The 21466-nt window shown below is 36.6% G+C and overlaps 1 protein-coding gene across 5 annotated transcripts in view; it reads left to right on the top strand.

The window, feature by feature from the left end:
* Positions 1-21466, top strand: part of ATP2B2 (ATPase plasma membrane Ca2+ transporting 2) — a 319480-nt gene that overhangs the window by 229172 nt on the left and 68842 nt on the right. For 2 of the 5 annotated variants that reach the window (XM_032447212.1, XM_032447213.1), the window contains exons 6-8: positions 12790-13047; positions 14042-14167; positions 17323-17448. In XM_032447212.1, the coding sequence (XP_032303103.1) occupies positions 12790-13047; positions 14042-14167; positions 17323-17448 (510 nt within the window). Of the gene's footprint in view, positions 1-12789; positions 13048-14041; positions 14168-17322; positions 17449-19092; positions 19126-20607; positions 20704-21466 lie in introns of all 5 variants that reach the window. The other 3 variants (XM_032447214.1, XM_032447210.1, XM_032447211.1) reach the window with 3 other exon arrangements.

The raw sequence follows: 21466 nt of genomic DNA on the forward strand, positions 1-21466 counted from the left end.
TTAACTTTTTTTTTTTTTTTCCCCACAAACTTTCTATAGTCCCTTTCTAAAAAGGAGATTCTTCTGTTGTGGTTTTTTTTTTTTTCCCTTCACCTTTTGGGTTTCTATAAGTTTTATATTCTGTTGAAATCAATTTATTCTTAAACAGTATAAGTAAGAAACCCTGCTGGGGAAACCTTGAAATATGCTTTTGTGTATGCAAATGCTTACTGGCTCAGAAGAAACATGCAGGTGTCATTCGGGCAGGAAGCAAACATGGGATACGAAATGAATAGCAGGGTTAGCACTGCAGGAGCACTACCAGCTCATCTGGTGTTGGAAATGGTACTTGGTATTGTTGAATTCTGTGGCACAGTACAGTCAGTTCCTGCCAAAAGTAAACATATTGTTTCATATTAATACTGAGCATTTGTATTATCTTTACACTACAAATGAGCAGTAGAAAATGTCTGTATGACTCATAATGTCATAGAATCACAGGGGTTGCAAAGGACCTCTGGAGATCTTTTAGTCCAATCCCTTGCTAGAGAAGGTTGCCTGAAGTAGGTAGCACAGGAAGGCATCCAGGCAAGTCTTGAATATCTCCAGAGACTTCACAACCTCTCTGAGCAGCCTGTTCCAGTGCTCTGTCACCCTCAGAGTGAAGAAGTTCTTTCTAATGCTCATATGGAACTTCCTGCCTGTTATCCTTTGTTCCATTGCTGGGCACCACTGAGAAGGGCCTGCCCCAATTATTTGACACCCACTCATTTAGATATTTATAAACATTGGTAAGATCTCCTCTCAGTCTTCTCCAGGCTGAACAGTCCCAGGTCTCTCAGCCTTTCTTCATAACGGAGATATTCCGAGCCACTCATCATCCTTGTAGCCATTTGCTGGATTCTCTTGATAAGTTTTCTTCCTTGAACTGAGGAGCCCAGAACTGGATGCAGCACTCCAGATGTGGCCTCACCAGGGCAGAACAGAGGGGGAGGATCACCTCCCTTGGCCACACTTTATAATGAACCTGAGGATCCCATTGGCCTTCATGGGCAACGTGCTGGCCACCAGGACCTGCAGATCCTTTGCTGCAGAGCTCCTCTCTGGCAAGTCAGCCCCTAGCCTATAATGATGAGTGTGGTTATTCCTCTCTAGGTGTAGAGCTCTGCACTCATCCTTGTTGTAATTCATCAACAATCTGGTCTGTCCAGGCCAATTTAAAGAAGAAATATCTGTGTGCCTCCCCTGCACTTAGATGATCCTAGGAGACAAGCAGTTGTTTAAAAAAGAAAAAAATAAAAGCAGTAGTTATTGAGCAACTTTAAACAAATTTGATTTAACTTAATTAAAAGTAACTTCAGATAAATAACCACTTAAAAATCCTGAGCTGTCCCCTGAGGGAGGAGTTCTGTTCATTTAGTGCGGCATTCAGTACATTTACTGAGACACAATTAGTGGAACCGAATATAAATGGAATGCTTTAATACAGCATTTTTCAATTTTTACTTTGGCTTTACCTGTATAGATCACATTAGGAATTTCATCGTGCATTTTCCTTAACATTTGAATTCTGTAGGCCACGGGAAGATGCTGAGTACATCTCCCAGTCTCTCAAAATCTGTCTCCCTGGATTTTATTAATATTCATTTGGCATACTGATTAATAAGGAAAAATCAGATGAATTTTAGTTGGAAATGAAACAGCCGAATAAAGTTAATGCTGCATTTTTTTATTGGCATCTTTAAATCTCAGACTTTTAAAATAAACATTTTACATGATAGTGCAGATTACATTAAAATATGTAAATATAGGCAGAATGAAAATCCAACCAACATTCGCTATTGCACAGATTTCCTAAAATACCAATGCATAGCAATAAGCAACTGCAAGTACTTTGCCAGCATCCCTTCCAATTTTCAAGGTGCTTCATTTGAAGTCTGTTTTTTGAGGCTGCTTAGAGATGATGAAGCTATTTGACAATTCATGTGCATTTTATATTTAAAAAAACAAATTGGTCAAGCAATGTTTTTGCACAGTGAAAATCCATTCTCTCTCTCTGTGTATTTTCAATAAAGCAAGAAGAAATGTAGAAAATATGAAGCTTTTTCTTTTTTCTTTTTTTTTTAAGAAGAAATGAGCTGAATGCCATTCATTCTAGTCCTTTGCAGTGATTGGAATTCTGGTTTGCCATCCTGCTCCACTAATTGTGGAAAGTAAAGGATAAACCAAACCAATCCTGCATCCCTGAGCAATTACTTATAATGTTTTCTGAATTCTGTCGCAGCTGGCAAAACTGGCAATAATTAGCAAACATTTTCAAGTCTCTTGTATATCTCAAAAGGTCAGGGGAACAGCTGAACTGTCTTCTAATCCTCGCAGTCAGTGTCAACTAATCACCGTTGGCACAGCAGGGAAATCTAGCAGCCGTTTCAGTATTCTTTATTTGTGCTATTTGCAGGCTATGGGCACTCATTTTCATTTTTCAGGATTGCCAGCCATTGGCATAGTGCAGTATAATCTTAGACCAAACCAGGTAGGTCTTTAGAGTGTTTTAGTTCCAACTTAATTTCATTGTAGTCCTTAATTAGAACACATTTGGAATCTCCTCCCATTTGTTTCAGCTTTCAAATGACTTTGTGCTGTAAAACCCAGAAGTGTGTGTATTTTCCTGTTAATGTTACATAACCTACTTCAGACACTGAATCACTGGAAAAAACAGGTCGTATGAAGGGGGCATAAGGGCAGTGTAGCCTTAAGATCTGATACCTCCTAGTAGGAATCCTTATCATCTTTGCTACAAAATAACACTGATCCACCTGCCATCCACCTTATGTGGTCATTTATCTGAGGTTACTTTTAATTAAGTTAAATCAAATTTGTTTAAAGTTGCTCAGTAACTACTGCTTTTACTTTTTTTTTTCTTTTTTAAACAACTGCTTGTCTCCTAGGATCATTAATTGTGGTGTCCAAGGATGACAATTCAGGAAAAGCTGAGATGATAGAATTGCAGGTACTTGGAAATAGTATTTTTATGTAGACTGGATGAATCTCAAGTATAGATTAATTCCAGATTTAGCAGTGCAAATTTGAGTGTTGCCAGCACTCCAGTGCTTTCATTGTTCTTCATGAAAGTTACAGCATGAGATTGCAAAGGGTTGTTTTTAAATGTCTGAACTGCCTTTCAGGACAAGCAATGAAGCAGTTGGCATCCTGGAAAATGGGAGAAACAGAAGTATGTGCCCTCTTAAAAACAGCTTGTTCTGCCAGAACCCCACCACTTAACCTTCCTCCCCAAGCTAGGATGAGGTGAAGCAGCATATGGCTTTTCCTGACATTAGCTCAATCTGTTTCTTATAGTGATGGAATGAAAAAGTATCTTACTTGTTAATCCCTGCCCTAAATTGTGCTTTGGCTTGTAAGTATCCAGGAACAGAGAACAGAGTGGGTTAGAGTGCCCAGCTGTTACAGATGTCCAAACTCATGTATATAAATGGTCTTGCTTTCTTCCAAAACATGTAAAAGGTGGTTTTCATGATTAACTGGCTACGGTACTTCATTTTTGAAAGACTTATGTTTTTATGTTGTTTTCTGGGTTCAAAAGACAGGGCAAATTCAGGATTAGGACTCCTAAATTTATGAGCTGGAAAATCCTGGGTAGTAAGATCATGAAGAGCATCCCACAGCAGGCAAGAAGAGGCAGAGTATGAGAATTTGAAGAGATCTTTGAGGTCGTTTAGTTTGTCCCCATACTCAGAAGCATGATCAGCAGTACTTAAGCCATTCTAGACAGAAATTTAATCTTACTCATTTCTCCAGGCTTCCAGTAATGGAAATTTTGTGTCTTTCCTAGTTTATGTGTCATTGCAGTGAGACAGTTATTCCTGGTATTAATTTAAGAATCTCTTGTAAGAAATTGCCTTGTTTTGTTTTACATGCATATGAAGACCTATGTGAAGTCATATTATACTTCCACACATATTACAACTACCTGAGGGCAACATATTTATAAATACCGAGGCATAAATACATAGAGCAACTTACTCAAGTTCTTCATTGAGCATCTGCAGTTTGAGCAGCATTTTAAACAACATGTTAATACTGCAGAGGAATACCAGTAATCAACCAGCTTTAACAAAGGGAGCCAAAAACACACTTTAAAAATGTATTTACTGATTTAAAAAAGTATCAGAATTTACTGCCCCAGAAAATAACAGAGCAAAAGCTCTGTAAAAATCTGTACTGCCAAAAGGTCTGCATGCATACTCAGGATTGTTTGCTGGAAAAGAGATCTATCCTTCTGAACACCAAAGCTGTGGTGACAAGGTAGACATTCAGCACGCTGCTGCTTCAATTTTTCTGGATAAACCAGTAAAAATGGAAGAGGTCTTTGAGGTAAAACATCTGTAAAATAGCATTTAGTAGGTGCATGTGTCTGTATAACCAGGCACTGCAGTGGCCCGGTGGGAAAATGATCTTAAAATGTCTCAACTTCAAACCTACGTAGATGTGTGTGACTTTTTCTTTTAGATCTTTATCAAGCAGAGAACAGACCGAGCCCTGACCTGCTGAGCCCTCCAGTCAGGGGTAAAGCACAGGCAGAGCTTGGTCTGCAGCTGCTGTGCCTGACACGGCACAGTGAATATTGGGAGTACTGGCACTGAATTATACTGTTGGCTTTTTTTTTTTAAGTACGTCCATCTGTGTGTGTACATATGCATATTTTCGTAGTTCTATGTATATATATATATAAAATCTCCTGACAGAAAAGCATCAATTCAAACAATCAATTCCAGTTATTGCATAAGTAGTTCATCCTCTTTCTGATAAGTATACATAAGATTTTAGAGTCTTGAAACATGTATGAGTTTCTTGAAACCAAAATTCATATGTAAAATTAATGCTTTAGATGGAGGACTTCCTAACTACATGCAGCTTTAGCTTGCTGTGGTTGCATGAGCTTTAACACTTCAATTTGGATTCCTAGAGTACTTCAGAAATTACATCTCCAGTTTGTATGCAGTTAACATGCTTGGGTTCATATTGCAGAATATTTCCTGGGAGCGCACAGGCTGGATGTTCACTTTTGTGTATAAATAGACTGAAAAATTGTGGCCCAGAAGCATATTTCCTAAGCATGTAGGTTTGCACTATAAATCTACTGTTACACGGGCAAAGTATTTGCTAATGTTTAATGTTTTCTGATGCAAGATGTTATGATACGGTGTTTAATCTTTTATTTACATGAATTTTCACCTCTTAGAATTTATAGCACAGAGTAATGAATATAAGAGATTAAATACAATAATAAGTACTGCATTTTATGAACTGGTTTTGTGATTGAGGTCTATAAATCTTCCATTTTTACCTCAGCCTGGTTCTCTTGTTCTCATGAAAATGGCTGAAGAATGATGTGTTAGAACTCTGCAGGAGCTGGAGGTGCTTCAGGACCTGTTCTGTAGCACATTGGCATAGCCTAAGCTGAGAAGAGCATTGGCTTAATTTTCTGTTTTTGCAGCACCTTAGCTGGGCTGGGTTGCTTAAGCCAACTCACTTGCAAATTCTCTTCATCAGTAGCTTTCAAGCTGTGGTCTGTGGACCTCTGAGAATCCATGCATTCCTTTGAAGAGGTCTATTAAAACCAGAAACTTATTCTCAGTAACCTTATGCTATCTGTGCAGGACCTATATGTTACAAGAATTTGACAGTTCCTCTGTAAGTGAGCTGGGATGTAAGAAGGAGTGCATCAGCCAGCAATCACGAATTCAGAATGTGCTCCCATTTGATATTCTTAGAAGCCCCAGTGACAGCCCTGTCATGTCTTCCAGACAAAGTCAACTTTTTTTCAATAGACTCCTGCAAGTTTTTGGTAGTGTTTTTGTTGTTAAATGTGGTCTTTCTCTATAATCATCTTCATTAGAACATCTCATTTCAAAGCAGGAAGACAGAAAAGGAGTACTTTTGGAGGTACATTTTGCCTGTGAGTGTTACTAAGGTTAAGACTCATTCGTCTCATCTGCATTCTTTGAAAAGGGACCTAAGTTGGAAGAGTTCCATGGCTTCATTTTTACACATCCTACATGCAAAGAAACCTTCAACTTTGACCAGAAATTTCATAATATATATTAATATTTGTAGTGAAATGTTACATTGAAATGCTTGTTTCTGACAGATGGAAGTTTTTTTTTTTAATATCTCTATAGACAGAGATAAATAATAAGTGTAAATTTTCAATGGAATAGCTGTAGGTTATGCTAACATATAAATGCTGTTTGTAAGCAGTATCTTTTCTAGACAATCTCTTTAACTATTGCAATCCAGCCTTCCTAGGGTAGACGAAGCCATCAGAGGCTTCATGGAATGTATTATACTGTACTGAGAACCTCAGTCTCTGGCTAAAAGTCTTTGGTTTTCCAAATTAGCATCAATTAATTAATTAGTTGAATAATGAAGTAAGCAGTCTTCTCTTAAATTTCATCACTTTGTCTTTATCAAAATAAGTTTTATTCATAATTCAGTAATGCATGTGGAGTGTTTATGGTTGTTTATTACTGTGGGTAAGTATTTTTGATGATGTGTGAAAACACTTGTTTTGCAAATTTGTACTGAATTACACAGCAAACATTTCCTGAAAAGATAATTAAGTGAATGGAATTGCTCTTTTATAAGTGTTGAGATGAAAATACATTGCGTCGGTTGTTTTGTAATATGCTGAGGTTTTTTGTTGTTGTTTTTAACATATTCTAAAGTGCTCACAGTTGGATTATTTCAGAATTATTTAAAGTTGCATTACAATTTTATGTAGAAGGTGTTGCCTTTTTTTTTTTCCTGATCACAAATGGACTGATTCTCAGTGTCTGGCTGGGTGCACAGTCTGTCACTGTTTTGCCTCTACTTCCTTTAGACCTAAGTTTTCTTTTTTAAATGAAATAGAACTGGTGAGGTTCTGCTCTTCCAAAACCTTGTCATCTTTTGCTTTTCTAATCTGCTGGTGGGATTTCCCTTATCTTCCTCCTCTATCCCCTTACCTTTTTGTTCAGTAAACATATATTTTTATTGCAATCTGGAAATGTTTAAGTATCACTCTGCCCAAGAACTGATAAGTCTAAAAGAAGTATGGAAACAATACTAAATACATTGTAAATTCAGGTTTAAAAAGAAAGAAAGAAAGAAGGGATATTAATCAGTTGTAAAATACAGATGGGATTAAGTGGAACATCAGTTTTCTGGAGCCAAGCATTTGTCCAAAGGAGTGCTTTCACTCTGGCTTTGCTCAACTATATTGAAAATGTCTGTTCTATACTGTTAACAAAATGTGCCTAGGGAGCAAACTGATTACTGGATGTCAGTGGTATTGATGAATGATTTAAGTTTCAGATTTGAGCTGGCTTCAGGAACAACACATTAAGAACTTGTGAAGTGCAAAATGTGCACATTGTGTCATATGGGACCTGCAAATTAAATAATTGTTTCATAATGTAAAGTGGCCTACATCTGGTTTCTACAAATGTGTGTTAGACTGCAAAAATAAGTCCCACAGATACCTTCTTACTTCATTAGAGATGCGTAGAGATCATTGCCAAAACTAGGCTGCTTCTAGATATTGCTCATTAGAAAGATTTCCATGTTGCCAAGCACTACTTAACTCTCAACTGGGGACATGAGGTAATGAGATTTAGAACTTTGGGATGAAATATAAGATATTCTCACTTATTTTCCAGGAAGAAGCTCTCCAAGAGAATTAATTCCATAATAAAATTCCACTAGGATATGACCTTAGAAGCGTTGTTGAGTAACTGCACTTGAACTCCTATTAATTGTCACAAAGAGCAACTTTCCTGGCCTGAGTCTTACATATGAAAACTGTGTTTTACCCATTAAATATGTGGCCATGTTTTCAAGATGTTTTTGGCACTGAGCAAAGTACAGTACAACTCCAGCAGTCAGATATCAAGGCTTTGTTTTGCATCCCCCTAAGAGTAGGTCCTACACTATCACAAAGCAGAACTGAATATGATGTACTGAGGGAATAGTTGTATGATCTTCTTCCCTTCCATTGCCTTTATTGGAGTTGGGACCCCATCCCTTCAGGTGATATTTGCAAAATGCTTTGCTTTGGTGCTAGTCAGAAGAACCTTGTTTGACATATTGTGTCTACTGAAGTAGAGCAATTGAGTGGTAAAGCTGAGGTGATTGAAATGAACGTTCCTCAGCTCACAAATGTTTGTGATCAGGCTGAGGAATGTGTGAATGTATATGCACTTAGCGCTTACGCATTTGTTTTCTTGCATGACTGTGTTGAATACATGTAAATATTTAATATGGAATTCTAAAGTTGATGCTTACATAACTAACCTACAGGGACAGTGTCCTTTTTCTGTCTCTTTTTTTACCTCACTGGAGCCCTTATATAACTAAATAAAATATCATACAGAGAAGAATTCTAATAGTGCTTTGAAATAAGCATCCAAAATCACTTATAGTGAATACACAAGCACCACAAACCTGAAATACATGTACTGTAAGCATCTGATGTTAGTAAATTCCTTCTGCTTGACTCATCACAAAAACAAACGTTTCTGGGGAACACAGTCTGATTACTACAAGTAATCAGAAAATATTTTTCACAGTTGAATAAGTCCTGGGAGAACATGGGAGAAAGAGAGAAAAGTTGTGTTTTGAAGCTCTAGTGACTTCTACAGCTTTGCTGCCAGCAGTGGCTCTGCAGTGCCCTTCCTGCCCTGCGCTGTGCCTGTGTTGGAGGCAGTTCAGCAGCTGGGGATGCACCATGTTTGGAGGGGATGCTGGTCACTCTTTGGAACCACATTGCAGCAAATGATATGGCACAGGAAGGAGTTCTAAAAAATGATTACAGTGTCTGTTCCATGTGAAAGTCTTGTTTGTGAATAGAGTTTGATGTTTACTGAATATTTTGGGATTTTTTGGGGTTCCTTTTCCTATTCGATTGAATGTGATAAATGAAGTAACGTCACTTGCAGTTAGTAGTGAGCCTCGCTCTATTAATGAAAAAAGCTGTAACTTTGAACTGCTCAATTTGCTTTAGTAATATCAATGCTGGAATCTCAGCTAAGGAAAAATGGTTTTTACCAAAAGGTATCAAATAGAAAGTTTTTATCCTGGGAACTGTTGTCTTTTTGATGGCAAAACCAGTTTGACTGACAAAAAAAACCCAACTACCTCTGGGGGTGGTATGAGACTTTCTTGGGGAATTTAAATGCCACGAGGTATTCTCAGCTTAAAAATAGAAACGTGTAGGTTGAAATGAGTAACCGAGAGGAATGTGCTGTAGGCTGGGACTTTGGAATACAGATGTTCATAGATCTTTTTAAAACATTATTATTTTTTTAATTTAGAAATCATTATGCTAAGATGACATGGTTTGTAATTGTAACTGTACTCAAAGCAGCTTTAAGAAACTCCACATGACTACTAGAAATCTCATTAGAAATCAGAGATGTATCTTTTTAGCTTTGCTGTGCTTATATACATCTTTTAGCACTGGCTCTGATTTGGAAGATTTTAGGAGAAATATCAGTATTGAAATGAGGTTTGCTAGCTTAAAAGCATCCCATCAGGAAATGAGCCTGCTGAAATGTCAGGCAGTGCTTTCTGGCTATTAATGTAGCCTTTTGCTTTTTTTTTTCCTTTCCCCTCTTCTTGCTGTCACCAAATTCAGATGATTAATAACACTGGTCAAATTAGTTTTTTCCTGCCGGTAACAACGAAGGTCCGTGCTTTCTTTTCTCATATGCTTTAACCTTCTCTTGTACATCTGTGTCCTTTCTCAACTTTTCCTTTTGATACAAGTGCATTCAAATTTTTTCTATCAGACAACTCCCTTTTAATATCCTATGCCTTTCTGTCCTGCTTTTACTTCCTGAAATGTTACATGTAATGAAAATCTTGCAGATGCAGAACGGGCTTTTTGCTGATTTTCAAATTACTGGCACTCAGGTAAGTGCTTCAGAGGGCCCAGTGCAGGCCGAGTGCTCAGCTTTCCAGGCTCTTGGGTGCCTTTTTGAGCCCCCAGATTTGCACCCGAGTTACCTGCAGTCTGATGAGACTGAAACCCAAATCGCTGCAATTTCAGGTGAACCCACCACATGTTCTGCATTGAATTACTTTTCCCTCTTTTCCCTGAATCTTCTTTACCTTCAGATCTGTCTTCATCTCCCTTCTGGAGAAAACTCAACAATTTTTGCTGATCCATTTCTCATCAAATTGGAAGCTCTGATTTTTTTTTTCTATTTTCTTTTTTTTTTTTTTTTTTTTTAAACAAGCTTTTGATAATGTTCCTTTGAGATAATTTGTGAAGAGCACAGTGATATCAGTCCCCTTTTGTATCTCTGAATGCTCTTTGAGGCCACACTGTCCCATAAGGGCTTCAGTTCACACGTGTTTTCCTGCACGCTCTTTTTGAATAAACGAATCCATTTTGTGACTTCATCTGCTTCTCCTGTGCTGAGGGAGTTAAACCCCTTTGACTTGCAGTCAAATCTGTGTAATCACAGTTTCAAACTGAGTATGCATTTTCCATCTCATGAGAACGAGACTTTTGGGAATAACACACACGGTATGTTTGTGGTTATGGTAGAGAGTAGCTTCGTATTAAAAACCTGTTCATGTTTCTGAAATTTAACTTTTTGACAGATAGGACCCGTGTTAAAGATAATTTTAAATGAGTATTTCAGTATTCACTGTTTTGGAGTAAAACCCTATTACAAATCTCACACATACACATAAAAAATACTTTTGCGATGCTTTTCAGTCTGCACCTTTCCATAATGAAATCGCAGGCATATTTTTCAGTAACATCAGGAACCAATTACTCTCCTGTGAAAGCATAAGAAGCTATCTTACGTCTAAACACAATTTCTAGGAGTTATACGAGCATTTGTGATAAGCATTGGATGCTTGAGACTGCAGTATGCATATTTTACTTAAGCATATTATTATTACACTTCCAGAATCTTACTTATAAATGCTGGAGACTTTATTCCCTTGAAAAAGCTACAGTTAATTCCTATAACCAAAATACCATGTATTTTGGCATTAATTTATCAGACACTCTCAACCTGTTTCATTTCTATGGGACTGCAAAAAGCAAATACAATGTCTTGATTGTAGTTATGTTAGGTTAGATCCTCAGTAAGTGCAACATCAATTCTGAATTATCTTTAAGAATACCCACCTATAAGTTTTAGATATTCAGAAGTTTTACTCAGGTGCTGCTTAGGCTTGGACTTACTTAATGCTTTATGTTTATACTTCTTACATAGCTGAAATGCTGCTTCCTCCTAACCTTAAACACACTGACAATGAGGCACTGTTCTTTTTTTTTCCCTGATAGATGAGAACCACCATTCATCTGATACTTGGCATTGAGTGAGGCAGTCAGTGAGAGCAGACAAGAACATGCACATTGCTGCTACTTAGAAGAGAGTCTTGGTTCGTCAGCCTGCGGGCTGGACAGCAGCAGGTCAATGAGTGAGATTCCCATTTCTGTCCCATCAACATTTTCATGTTATTTAAAACTGTGGTGCCAAGTTCCAATCCACTGACAAAAAGAGAAATCAATTCATGTTCCTTCTATCCTGGTTTACTATTATAATCCTGATTCATATCGAATAAAAACAGTGTAAGCCTTCTGCTTCATGCTACCTATTGCCTCTGTGGGTAAATTTATGTGTCATTATGTCAGATAACCTGTACAAGTGGTTCACTGTACTGTTTATTTATAGAAACTAGACTGAATCTCAACCAATAGGGATTCTAAAGTCCATAAAGTAACTCTCTATTTCTTCCATCCACCCAAAGTACTTACTTATATTTCTGACCGTGCATTTCAATTAATTTCCCTATTCTCTCACCAAGAATTCCTTCCTTCCATGCCTTTCTTCCATCTTAAGTTAGTGTTGTCTGACTGAATCAACAGAAAATAAGTGGAGCACATTTAAACGTATTATTTCCATTAGGTTTTGGAGAATTTTCTCAGCACTTTGAAAGCTAGAATTGTGAATCATTCAGTACAGAAGCTGGTTGAATTTAGGGATGCTTTCCAAGAACTCGGTTCTAGTTTAGTCTGTTTTCTCCACATTTCTTTTTTTTTTTTTTTTTTTTACGAATGTTTCTTCAGCCATAATATGGAGAGTGAAGCATGTTCTTTTCTTGTGTATAATCTATGAGACAAGTAAGCATGATTCCTTTCATCTTAATGATGGCATCTGACATTATTTACATTTTGTTAGACTAGTTTTTCTGGTTTTATGATGGTACTGGGTATTGGTATGGTGTTCATTGAATGACTCAGGTTAAAAGTGACAGTCATCTAGTTAATCATAGAATCATCAAGGTTGGAAAAGACCTCCAAGATCATCCAGACCAGTTATCTTCCCACTACCAATTTTTCCCACTAAAACTTATCCCTTAACACATTTAAACGATTCTTGAACACCTCCAAGGACAGGTAACAGAATCGATGCCTTCTTTATCCATTGGTTTAGTCTGCATTTACCAAGAATAGCTACTTGTTTAGCAGACAAATTAAAAGTTCTAATGTTTATTTTATGCTTTTTTTTTTCTTACTCCTTTCCTCAGACAGCTTTATTCCTACTTACTCTCCATTCTGTTTCTCCTGTTCTCTTGTTCTATATTCATCATTTAGCAGATAGCATTTTTAAATCTAATTCTATCCCTTAAATTTGCTGCCATTTCACAGCAAGATTTCCTTGTGATAGATGTGATAAACCTCATCTTTGCTTGACTGAACAACTCTTGAAATTGTCTTTGCAGGGTGTGGCACTGCAACAGGAGGAGCTGAAGATGAAGGTGAGGCTGAAGCTGGCTGGATTGAAGGTGCTGCCATCCTGCTGTCTGTTATCTGTGTTGTACTTGTCACTGCCTTCAATGACTGGAGCAAGGAGAAGCAGTTTCGTGGGCTTCAAAGTCGTATTGAGCAGGAACAGAAATTTACTGTTGTCCGAGGAGGACAGGTTATCCAAATCCCAGTGGCAGAGATAGTAGTTGGTGACATTGCACAGGTGAAATATGGTAAGTTTTCTCAACTGTATGTCTACTTTCTTTCCAAGTTTATGTATTCCTCTTCCCCCATTCTAGCAGAATAAAGTATATTTGAGGCTCATTCATTGGAACTAATTGAAAAGACAGAATTATTTGGAATTGTTGTTGTCCATAGTATGACAGTAATTACACTGTTGGGACAAAAGAATAACTCAGCCCAAGACACTTACAATAAAACTGTACTTGGTAATCTTCACTTTCTTTCCCTGACAAGGCCAAAAACTGTTAATGCAGTGGTAATTCCCTTTCATGGAGGATTAGAATATTTGGATTTTGAATTTATTTATATAGTTTTTATTATGCCCAATTATGAATATGAGAAAGTATTCCTAAACACTTTGTTAAGGAATTTTGCCCATGTGCACACTTGGTAGTCCACTCCAAAACTATGTATCCTGTAATTCTCCCCAGACCGAGTGTTGCTGGTGGGTGGGTACATTACAGTTTTCTACTGTAAGGACCTGCCCTTCTACTATTCTCCAGTGAACAGGAAGACCATTACAGGAGCTCTGCGTTCTCTTTGTCCAGTTCTACTGGCGAATTCCAGAAACATGCCTGTTATATCAGGCATCAAGTCTCTCCAGGGCTGAGCTGCAGGCTTCTTGGGAGAGGAAAGGTGTGGGACTTTGTAACTGTCTGGCAAAGAAACCTTATTGTCATGTGGAAAAGATCATTCCCCACCCTCTCAGTGATTATTATGCTCATCATATGTTAAGTGTGATGCATTCTGATTCTTGGGATAGCGTTAAGCAAGAATTATTTGCCAAATAAAGGCCTTTTCCAATGGGATTGCAGTAATATAGATAACAGAGACCATTGTGGTTTTACTTCTATTACCTTTGCTTTCATTTTACAGTTTGATATAGTTATTGTTTCTTGAAATTTTATATGAAAAAAATAATGTAATTATAAAAACACTCACTAAAAACACTGTGGGTTTCCATTCCCATGTTCTTACTGAAAGGTGATCTCCTACCTGCCGATGGGATATTTATCCAAGGAAATGATCTTAAAATTGATGAAAGTTCTTTGACTGGAGAGTCAGACCAAGTCCGCAAATCTGTTGACAAAGATCCAATGCTTCTGTCAGGTAAATTTTCTTTAATTCATGCTGAGTTTATCTTTTATGCACTGCTTTGTTCGTGTTTGGTTCTGTTTTGTTTTTCAACACCATCGAGTTTTGGTAACCTAGATACAGCTGATCTTTTGAACACGGACACTGACCTTGCCTGTTTTCAACGAGAGACATTCTATTGCTTTTTGATTGTACGCAATTATTTCTGATTGCAGCGTTTATTTTCTGAATTGAGAAAATAATGAAAGTTTTTAGATGAAAAAGAAAGCTCTATCCTAGGAAGTAAAAATTGTTTCAATTCATTGTATACCAGCTTCAATTTAACCACTACATTTTAAAGCTTCTTGAAATGTTTTTTTTTTATATTTACGTTAGAAATAATAGAAAAAAACTAAAATGCTCAAATTTTTGGTTCATAGCAGTTAAGTTTAAGTTATTCATAATATCTGCATACTTTAATACAAATAAATCGGTTAAATAAAATGTTTTTTTGTTTTGTTTTTGTTTTTTAATTTCAAATGGATAGTTTGTTTCTGAGAGTCTAAATGTGGTGACAGATCAACATTCAGAATAAGGAAGCATTATTTTCACTGCTGGCACCTGAAACAAGATTTTTAATATTCCATTGGTTTCAATGACATAATTAAACTAAATGAGTTTCTTTGCTTAATGTCCTGCTTAATCATCCAGATAGTCATTTACTATACTTGGGAAACAATTTGAAGAGTACAAGTGCTGACTAAACCAGATGGTTCATTTCCATCTGTATACAGCTACACTTGGTACCACCTGGGAAGACAGAAATAGCGTTATAAACGCTAATATACCTGAAAACAATCCACCGTACTTACATCTAAAACATTTTCTTCCTTTTAGGTCTCTAATAGAGATTTGCACATGTAACATAAGTAACTCTACCAACAGTCATCAGCATTAACAAAGCTGTGATAACATTAAGTTTCTTTGCAATGAGCATGGGTGGGCATGAGTTACCGGGAGGAGCTTATCTGTTGTAGTTTTCCCTGAAATGAGACTGACAGAACCTTGTGTTCTTCTTGAGTTTCAGCAGTGCATAATGCATCTAAGAGTTCCTTGTTTCTTTGAAGCAAAGAGAAGCCAGCTTATTCAAGAACAAATAAATAAAGAAATCTCTTTGTCACGGTTCTTCATTAGGGTATGGAAATAGAAAAGAAACTTGATTAAGGATTCCTTGATTAAGGAATCGGGTCAGTTATTGCCTGGAGAAAAATGGTTCTGATTCTGGCTCAATTCTTTGCCAGCAAATATTCAAAGCTTTGAAAAGCAGAAGTTTTCAGAACAGAGCATCAAACTCGAGATGTTCCAGATTATGTGGATATGCTGAGAGATTATATGCAGATGGGTTTCTGCATTAAAACTTTTTTGTTTGTAGAGAATACTGTGATGACTGTTTCACTTTGTTAGTAACTTCAGTTCCCTCTTAATAATTTCAGCAACTAATGGTTTAGATGTGCAGATGGAGAATTTTTGGTTACCGCAACCTTCCTAGAACGAAGCAGCAGGATAAATGCCCCAAAGTGGCATGCTCTTTTATTCTTACTATTGATCCTAGTTTCTAAGCTATGGCAGTAGCACTGTTAGATTTAAGGCTTTCTGAGCAGTCACCTATTTCACTGCATTTTTATCTGAAAATGTATGTGCTGCAATGTACCTTCCTGTAACGTAACCTTCCTCTTTTCTCATAGAACTTTTCTCCTTCGCTTTCTATCTATATTCCATGTTTATCAACTAAATTAAATACTTAGCACATGAAAAATGTATTTTATTAATACTGAAAAAATACAGAGAGAAAGGGTTCCACGTAATTGTTCCACATGAAGTTGAAACACGTTTAGTGAACAGAGTAATTGGAAAACATTCATTCATTGCAGAATATCACTCATGTTACAGCAGCTGACCAATTTCATAGAGCCCACTTCTCTCTTCAAGCTAATGTAAATGAATTATAGCACCACTTAAATAGCAAGGTAGCCAGACTTAGATGAAAGGAAACATCTCTTCTGTTTAGCTGAGGTATTAAATAAATCCTCAACAGCACTAACAAACTGTAGTCTTCTGATCTTTTAGTGCTTAGTATATGCTTTTTTATGCACCTTGACATATGTTTACAAGACTAATAAAAGGTTTGTAAGGTTCAGCAGAGCATTTTAGCCTAAGATGTTTATACTTTTCCAACTGTGCTTATGTAAGCTTGGAAATTAGTGATGGGTACCTGTTTTCCCAAAGAAGCAGTTTTTCATGTCCATGCTGTGGTTTGTCTTGTTTTGGTTTTTGGATGTTTATGCACACTTTTGTAATCCAGAATAGAAGATTCCTTCAAAACATACATATACAAAAGCAAGTTATTAATTAAAAGATATTTTTAAATGATGAGCTCCCAGGGGGTTCTTAAGCTGTAAGTAAACATTCAGGCAATGTTGTCTTGCTTGAACCTGTACAACCAAGCCTATTCCGACACTTAAGGATATTTACTGTTCTTTTGTCTTAAATGTGATTTGGTTTTGATTGTTTGGCTGGCTGTAGTTTTGCTCTGCCATGTGAAAGGGACAAACAGTATCACAGAAAAACAATGGAGACATTTTTCAACGTGCCAATATAAATATATTCTTAATTATATCTGCTCAATAATGGCTTTGTTACTGCTTTACTTCTCCTGAATTTTTCTTAATTTTCTAAAATCCGTTCTGTGGTAGTTTACAATAAGCCTGTTTGAGAATTCTCTGTATAACTATGGTTTCAGGCTTCTAGTAATTGGCTTTAAGTACAGGTCATAACAGTTCATCATTCTGAATTTCAAGCTTTTATTTTTAAATACCCGGTGTTGTTTTCCCAAGATATCAGAACAAAACACTCGTGACTGTTTCTAGGAAGCTTTACTTTGTTTATGTCTCCTCAACTCATAGCAGAAGTTTTCTATGAGGCTCCTAATGTTTGCTTGAATAAAAGCTGTCAGTTAGCACTTTCAGTACAATTAAATACTTATTGTTTCTCAAAAGGAATGTGAAACAGTTAATGGTTCTTATTTATAATTTTTATATATCATACATACACATATAGATATATAAATATGTGTACATGTAAAAATATGCGTGTATATATATGTATAAAATGCTTATATTCCATACATTCAGGTACTCATGTCATGGAAGGCTCTGGACGAATGCTGGTAACTGCTGTGGGTGTGAACTCTCAGACAGGCATCATCTTTACTCTGTTAGGTGCTGGAGGAGAAGAAGAAGAAAAGAAAGACAAAAAAGGTAAATTTCTGGACACATACAAATATTCTCAAGGAAGCGTTTTTTGTTGTTGTTGTTTTTTTAATAGCCAGAAATCTCCTCAGTTCTTGACAAAAATAAATAATCAACAAATCAGTCAAAGAAAAAAGTTCCACCAACAAACAAACAAAAAAGATTTAAAAAACTTTTTTGTACCCGTTTTTGTCATTGCATGTCACATGGAAAAACAGCAAAAGCTGTTACCCAATAACATGCATTGGATAACAAGATGTTTTTCCAGTGTGAAATTGCAGACTCTTAGTATATAATTAAATGCAAGGGAACACACGGGCTTACTCCCATCATCATGATTTTTTACACAGATCAATAATCACCTAAAATTTGCAAACATTTTGCTCTCTTGCATTTACAGCTATGTAGTATTCTTTATAAGAACTCAGAGAAGGAAATTTGGGCTTCAGATATAAAATAAGATGTGGCTTTTTACTATCGTGTAGTTGTTTGTGTAATTTCCTAAGGTACAGAATCAGATTAAGGATAGTAAAAGAGAATGAAGTAAATATCACTAAAAGTTAATGGTTTAACTTTGAGGTCATGTATCAGTAGATAAAGAAGTTTCTATAGACTTTTCATCTTATTATAGTTTGAAGCTATTAGCATTTGCTAATCTATGGTTGAACAGTAAACAGAAATGTGATGTAATATGTCTTTTGCAGTCCGTGCAGTCATTTCTCTAAAGTGTTCCTTTCTACTTTCAGATTTTTTTACTGTGCTTATTCTAGGAATATTTACTATCAGACACACATGATGGCCCATTAGTATGATTTTCTTTTAGACATTCCCTTTCTTTTTAGTGCTTTTCACAGTTAATAAAATAGTTATAGCAGTACTGAATGTTTTACTTCTACCTATCATGCCTTTGATCTATAACTGAATGTAGGAAGGCCACTGCAAAACTGTTTTCATGGTCTAAAATACCTGCAAATGTGCAGCAAGCAGTTTCACTTTACTCCTTGCTTCTCTGCAGAAATCCCTTCTTACGTGATGAAACAGAAATGCACAATACCTGGTAGGCTTGATAAGTTAGCAGAACTTTAGAAAGATCAAAGCTTCCCAAAGTGTAAAACACTCCCATGTCAGACTAGCTTTGAACAATGTCTTGGAGTCTAATTATGCTGCCACTGAAGCAAGACTCCCAGACATAGATGTTCCAAGAGCTGATAGCTTCTGTTTTGGCAGTGGATAAGGATACTGTACATGGAAAGGAACAACTTCAGTACCTGCTTGAACAGCTGCCTGCCCTGAGGTTCTTTGTTTAGCATTATATTATTTTGCTCAGGACAATGATAATTCTCCAGTGTTTCACTGTGGATAACGTAGTGAATGAGAAATCTGAGATAGCAAAGTCATGCAATGCTCTGTGCTCATCACTTATTTCCTAGAGACAGAGATTCTTGCAGAGATGTGTAAGATCTTTTTACTCACTTAATCCAAGTGCATACAGCTGCAATAGCAAGAACATTTATCCTCATTTTGTAGTGTTAGAAATGCTAGATATATAAACCTGCCATTCACCGAAATCCCACCAGTCCTTAACAATTTGCTTCAGTCTCATGTGGGTTTGTTTTTATTGTTCATTAACATCTTGTGAAAATCATCATACAGGTGTGAAACAGGAGGATGGACATCAGATTCCAGGTAGAGTAAGCAGCCTCCCACATAAGATGAAAAGATGAGGCTTTTAGCCAGCAAGCTTTGGTGCAAATCAGGGTTGAACGAATGATCAAAATAACTGTTTTTTAATTGGTCCAGTAAATTAAAGAATAATTTCAAATCAACACAATTGTTCATGGCCAACATTTATGTGTGCACGCATTATTGGTGTTGCAAATCTTACTGTTAAGCTTGAATACTCAGTTAATCTCCACAAGTAAATTACGGTTTATTAAATGCTGAAATGCGTGATTTGTTATTAGCAGTTCATGCTGTGCTGGTTAGTATGTGTATCCAAATGGAATAAAAAATAAGCATGAGTAACCAAAACAATGTTGTTATCATCAGAATAATTATTTGCAATTGAAATTTTCATGATCTGCTTACACAGGATGTGCTTTTAAATCCTGTGTGCTGTTTATTTTCTTCATCTCCATTTACCATTTTTAAATAAAAGAAAATGATTTTTCTTGAACAACAGACCAGTACAGCATGAAACGGTCATTGCGGGCTAAGTACTGAGGAAGTTTAAGACTCCTGGCCTGGACTCATTAGAGGATGTGTGTGGTTGGTGATCAACTGGCCAACAGAAGCAAGTAAAACTTAGTTTGTAATTCACAGAGGTTCATCTTCTGTACTCCAGTAAAAAGTCCAGAGTAAAATAATAAAAAGGTATCAGTTTCCCATCCACGTGTTGCTTGAGCAGTTTCTCTAACACAGAGAAAATTGCTGCAAACAAAACAAGGACTTCATGTTCTGTTACTTTTTTTCATTTTACCTCAGAACTGGCAATTACAGAATGCCTATGATTTGAATTTGAAGCAACACATTATTCTCCACAAAACTGTATTTTTAAAGACCCTGCTTTTCTTCTACATTTCTGCATACAGCATGGAAAACTTTGTGTTTCTACTCAAATCAGTGTACATTTTTACTAGGTGATGACAGGACAAGCACTGGGCCAGCTCCTGTGAAACTTGGCTGTGCCAGCAGCAATGTACTGAAGCAGGCGGTGTTACATCAAATACAAATTATGTCATGTTGCATATACTGTGCAGTGTGCTGCACGTTTTAAAAATCCTGGTGCATCCCATAAGTTCATTTACTCAAGGGAAATATTTCAACCTTTTTCAGTATTTGCAGATCTTTTTTAAATTGAGCAAAAAATTTCATATCCAGGACCATACATAGTGTTATGTGTAGTCAGTTCTCACCAACTGTCAAGTTTGTTAAATGTCTTTCTTGTTTATTTAATAATTATTGTTCTTTTATATATGATTTTTTTTTGCTTTCCTATATTGATGTTTTGCTTTTGCCAGTTGAGTTGATTAATTTCAAACATTGATTTTGGAGAAAACAAAGCCACAGTATTTCATAAATGTTTTTGCTTTTGTCGTGCGCATTTGTCATTATTATTTATTGGTTTTTTTTGTTGTTTTTTATTTGTTTTTATCCATTATTATTCAGTAGATTCTTCCCATCCCTCCTCCCACCCTCCTTCAGCTACAGATGGTGCAGCAGGTGCAAATGCCACTGATAATGCAAATGCCAGCTTAGTCAATGGTACGTCAAGAACACCTAGCTTGTTTTATTTGATAGATCTCTCTCCCAACTATATAAGATTCCCTCTTTCCTCTCTGAACTGCGCAGATGTTTTATGTGTGTCATTACCCTCTGAGTGCTCCTATTCCATAAACTCTACAGCAGCTTATAAGAGATGCCACAAAGATGTCATGAATGGATTATTTCATTCACATGGAATTAGGCATGGAAGTTGAACAAATAGGAACTGTCATCTCTTTGCTGTTGATTAAAATGGCAGTTAAAAGCTTCAGTTAGCAAAGACTGGTTTCAAAACTTTTGAGGTACCTTTACATGAGGTTTCATTGTAAGACTCTTTTCGCATTGATCAACACAGACCTGAAGAACACCATGATGAAGGGACTGTATCACCTTTTCTTCTGATGTGGCACTCTCATAAGTGTTCATAAAGTCTTCATATAGTTTTGAGAAGTAATGCTGGGGTCAGGAATCTGGCTCAATTTTAATTTGCAGTGTTTTCATTTAAAAATTGCTGCTGTCAGCATCTTTTTGAGAAGTGGCTGACTGAAATGGGAATGTGTGGATATTTGTGCATGCTTTTAGACAGTAACTCTATCTATGAGTCAGTTTGCACTATTTGAACATATATATACGTGTAGTCGGTTTTGACTGTCTCTTACTACAGCTTCTTGACCCCATTTGTAGCATGCAGGTGTTTCAGTCTTTTCTAATAGTCTAATTCCAGTATTAAATGGAATGGGTCAGTGTTAGTCTAGAATACTAG

This window comes from Coturnix japonica, chromosome 12 (assembly GCF_001577835.2).
Source record: "Coturnix japonica isolate 7356 chromosome 12, Coturnix japonica 2.1, whole genome shotgun sequence".
Lineage (NCBI taxonomy): Eukaryota > Metazoa > Chordata > Aves > Galliformes > Phasianidae > Coturnix > Coturnix japonica.